General features: G+C 22.0%; 1 protein-coding gene across 4 annotated transcripts in view; it reads right to left on the bottom strand.

Moving 5' to 3' along the window:
* Positions 1–5,000, bottom strand: part of LOC119595106 (death-inducer obliterator 1-like) — a 76,715-nt gene that overhangs the window by 41,868 nt on the left and 29,847 nt on the right. For all 4 annotated transcript variants that reach the window (XM_037944248.1, XM_037944252.1, XM_037944251.1 and 1 more), the window contains 2 exons: positions 3,223–3,376; positions 2,948–3,042 (listed from right to left, as the gene is read on the bottom strand). In XM_037944248.1, the coding sequence (XP_037800176.1) occupies positions 2,948–3,042; positions 3,223–3,376 (249 nt within the window). The remainder of the gene's footprint in view (positions 1–2,947; positions 3,043–3,222; positions 3,377–5,000) is intronic.

Here is a 5,000-nt window from a genome sequence, read left to right as displayed (position 1 = left end):
TATATAAAAAATTTTTTTTATATATAAATTTTTTTTTTATATTTAAAAATTATATAAATATATTTTTAAAAAAAAAAATATATATATTATATATATATTTATATATATATATATATTAAAAATATATATTATAATATATAATTATAAATTTTAAAAATTTTTTAAATATAAAAATTTTTTTTTTATCATAATATTATATTAAAATTAAAGCATATTTTATATGAAATTTTCAAAAAAATATAAAATTTTTTTAATATTTATAAAAAAAATAATTTTAATAAATAAAAAATTTTTTTTTTTTTTAAAAAAAAAATAAAAAAAATATATAATTATATATAAAATATAAATTAAAATTTTATATAAATTTTTTAAATTTTATTTATATATATTTTAAAAATTTTTTTTATATGGAAAAAATTTTATAATATTTTTAAAAAAAAAAAAATTTTTTTTTTTTTTTTTATATATATATATATATATATAAAAAAATTAAAATAAATATATATATATATATTTTATATATAAAATATATATTAAAAAATTTTTATTAAATATTAAAAAAATAAATATAATAAATAATATATAAATATATTAAAATTATATATAATAATAATATAAAAAATATATATTTAAAAAATTTTTTTTTTTAAAATATTTTAAAAAATAATAATATATATTTAAAAATATATATATATTTAAATTATATTTAAAATATATTTTTATATATATTATATATATATATATATAATTTTATATAATTAATTATATAAAATATAAAATTTTTTAAAATTTTTTATTTAAAAATTTTATAAAATTTTTTTTATTAAAATATTATTAATATATATAATTAAAATTTTTTATATATATATATATATTTTAAAAATTTTTATAAAAATATATTATAAATATAAAAATTATATATATATATTATATATATATAATATAAAAAAAATTTTTTTTTAATAATATATATATAATATAAATAATATAAAAATATATAAAAGATATAAAATTTTAAAAAATATAATTAAAATAATTTAAAAAAAAAAAAATAATATAATAAAATATATATATAAAAATATAAATAAAATTTTAAAAAATATAAATAAATTTTTAAAATTTTTAAAATTTTATTTATATATATTAAAAATTTTTTATATTAAAAATATATATAATATTTTAAAAAATTAAAATAATTTTATAATTTTTTAATATTAAAAAATTATAATTTAAATTTTTTTTAAAAAAAAAAAATAATATAAATATATAATAAAAAAATATATATAGAAAATATATTTTTTATATATAATTTTTTTTTAAAATATATATAATTTCATATATAAAAAAATAATATAATATATTAAATTTTTTTAAAAAAAAAAATAATAAAAATTTTTTTTATAATATTAAAAATTTAAAAAAAAAAAAATAAAAAAAAAATATAGATAAAAATATATATTTTAATTTTAAATTTTTTTTTATATTAAATATATATATTTTTAAATTTTTAAAATTTTTAAATTTAAAAAAATATATATAAAAATTAAAAAAATAATATATATTAAAATTATATATTAAAATATATATATTAAAAAATGCATATATATATATATATATATTTTATATATATATATAATATATATTTATAAATTATTATATAAAATTTTATTATTTTTTTTTTTTTTTTTTTTTATTTTTTTTTTTTTTTATTTATTTATTTTTTTTTAAAAAATTTTTAAATTTTATTTTTTAAATTTTTTTTTATATTGAATTTTTTTTATAATTTATTTTATATTTTTATATTTTTTATATTTATATGTGGTTTTTTTTTTTTGGGTTTTTTTTTTTTTTTTTTTTTTTTTGTTTTGAGGGTGGGGTTTTTTTTTTTTTTTTTTTTTAAAAAAATTTTTTAAAATTTTTTTTTTTAAAAAAAAATTTAAAAAAAAGGGGGGGAAAAAAAAAAAATTTTTTTAAAATTTTTTTTTAAATTTTTTTTTAAAATTTTTTTTTTTTTTTTATTTTGTTTTATGGGTTTTTTATTTTTAATTTTTTTTTTTTAATTTTTTAAAATTTTTTAAAAAATTTTTTTTTTTTTTTTTAATTTAAATTTTTTTTAAAAAATTTTTAAAATTTTTTTTTATAATTTTGGGTTTTGTGTTGGGGTTTTTGGGTGGGTTTGGTTTTTTGGGGGGTTTTGGGGGTTTTTTTTTGGAGTTTTAGGGGGGGAAAAAAATTTTTTATCCCTTTGGGTTTTTTTTTAATTTTTAAAAAATTTTCCCGTTTTTTTTTTTTTGTTTTGTTTGGGGGGGGTTTTTTTTAAAATTTTTGGGGTTTTTTTAAAGTTTTTAAATTTTTTTTTTTTATTTTTTTTTTAAAATTTTTTTTTTTTTAATTTTTAAGGTTTTTTTGGGGGGGGTTTTAGGGGTTTTTGGTTAAAAAAAATTTTTGGGGGGCGGGTTTTTTAAATTTTTTTTGGGTAATTTTGGGTTCCCTTTGGGGGATTTTATCGGGGGGGGGGAAAAAAATTTTTAAAAAAAAAAAATTTTTGTTTTTTTTTGTTTTTTTTTTGGGGGGGGTTTTTTTTTGGTTGAAAAAATATATTTTTTAAAAAAATTTTGTTTTAAACCAAAAAATTTAAAAAAAAAAAAACCCCCGGGTTTTTTTTTGGCCCCCAAACCCATTAAAAAGGTTTTTATATTTTTACCCTGAAGTGGGCCAGAACAACTTTCTTCATGTTCTCAGGCACTTTCCTAGAAGCTTGACTGGCTTGAGGTTCATAGATCTTCTTGACGCCATCAACTACCCCTTTTGGAGGTGCCTGGATCTTTACATTAGAAACTACTTTCTTTACTCCATACTGAAGCCTCACTGGCAACCGTGCTTGGTTTTTATGCGGAACTGAGGCCTTTGCAGCCTCTTCCACACGTATGGAAGGAGACTCCCCTACCTTCTTTGTAGGTGACGCAGCTCCTTTCATGGCGCGCTCGGCTTTTTTGCACTTTGGGCATACCCACTCCTGGCCTTCTACCTCCATCTGGTGACCTGTTATAAGATATTAATAGGACTGTAAACAAAATTACTCTGTTCACAGACTTTATAAAATCAAAATTAATAAGAGATCTAAGTTCTCATCTTTGTCATGAACTTGTTTAGCAGTCAGACTCAACACAATTTTATGAGCCTATGATCTACCTAACAGATTTTATATTTCATATCACTTACCCATAGCTTTGGTAATTCCTACACAGGTTCCGTGGAACCAATCCTCACATTTATCACAGCATATCATGAAGCGATTGTTATGGGGCTTTTGGCATATGCACCACAGTTTATCTGGGTCATCTTCTTGACCATAATCTTCAAGGGACTCTTCATCCTGTTGTGATAAACAAGTCATGGTAGTTATGTAACATCTAACATGGGGGGGGGGGGAGGTAATATATAAATTTAATAACGAAAAAATAAAAATAAAAAATAAATAATCTGATTTGGTGATAAACTGTTCCAAATGTTTGCTGTATGTTCCTTGTGTTGCCCCAAACTGACTACCTTAGAAACAAAATGCTGATTATGATACCAAAAGGCTTCTAAAGTTCTTCAAAGGAGATACTGACTCTGGTTTACCTTTTTTCCTTATCCACTTGAAGAGGGGATACTAGAAGGGTAAACTGGTACATTTGATGCTGTTTGACCCTTCTAATATCCCTCCTATATCCACACGTCCATCAGGTCCACTGAGCCATCTCCTACCCAATCCTCCCTCTAAACCCCCTACATGCTGACAGACACTAACTCCACCATCCTATCCCCTATCCCCTCCAGGCTTTTCATACAGTCATCTCCAGTTACCAATTATATGATTTTGTTTTTTATATATATACACAAGTAAATGATTTATTACAGTATAAACTATGATCAACATGTTTTACTGTGGCTTATGTTTTTTGCAAGTTCTCCTTTTCTATACTTATGCAAAAGGTAACTGTTAAAACTAATGAATGGTTTCCCAAATGCAGGAGTCAGTGAATAACTACTATTTAGTATGAGTATTAGTATGGCTGAACTTCTCTGTGCAGTGAATTGATCTTCATGACAATATGATAATAACTGGAATTTTGTTTCTTTCAGATATGAAGTTTCCCCGACCTGAAGTTTCAGCCTGGGAAACTGGTAACTTGAAGAAACATATTAACTCCATAGATCCAGGTGACGTGACCATCACGTCATGAACAAATCTGGGTCGAGGGGTGGGTGACGTAAATTGTCATCACAGGAAAATCTGGCTGTTGGCTGGATGATGCAAAACTGCTGTCATAAGCATTGCAGCTGAAGGCCAGGATGATGGAAAAGACTTGCCATGATTGCACAAACCTATTGAGAGGTTTATTTTACTCATTTGGCTATTTTGCATTATTCCCATCAATGTATAAGTGTGGAATGAAATGTCCATGGGCAGTGACTGGAAGAGCGCTGGCTCCATGGATGATGCTATTTCCATGACCAGCATCTTATTCCTGACGCCATAAGCAGCGACACAAGTTGTATTGCAAGCAACTGATTATGTAAAAAATTTTAAAATGACACAAATATCATAGTGTTACTAGTTATAGACTAACTTGAGAGATGATTGGAAACTGCGCAAAGAAAACTATTACCATCTGGATAATGCAAATCAAATGGCAAATATGGACATTGGAAAATGGCAAAAATGTGTAAAAAGAGTAAATAACTTTGCATAGAGTCTTGCCACTGCACACAAGTGTTCATTTATGCCCGGTCTACACGCAGCCACCTGGCAGAGTGGCTGGTGATTTGAATGCCATGACACAACCGGATCCAATGGGTTGATTTTACATTAAGAGACTGGTCTGCCACAGATATATGTGTGGTTCATTAATAGGTCTTCAAACTGATAGAGAGAATATGAAATGGGGGTGGGGGGGCAACAAGAGAAAGCTACGATGCTGTTACATACATCAAAATCAAATACATTCTAGGTA

This window comes from Penaeus monodon, chromosome 35 (assembly GCF_015228065.2).
Source record: "Penaeus monodon isolate SGIC_2016 chromosome 35, NSTDA_Pmon_1, whole genome shotgun sequence".
In the NCBI taxonomy this organism is placed as follows: Eukaryota; Metazoa; Arthropoda; class Malacostraca; order Decapoda; family Penaeidae; genus Penaeus; species Penaeus monodon.
Note: the sequence above shows the minus strand (reverse complement) of the source record. Positions and strands in the feature narration are given on the sequence as shown.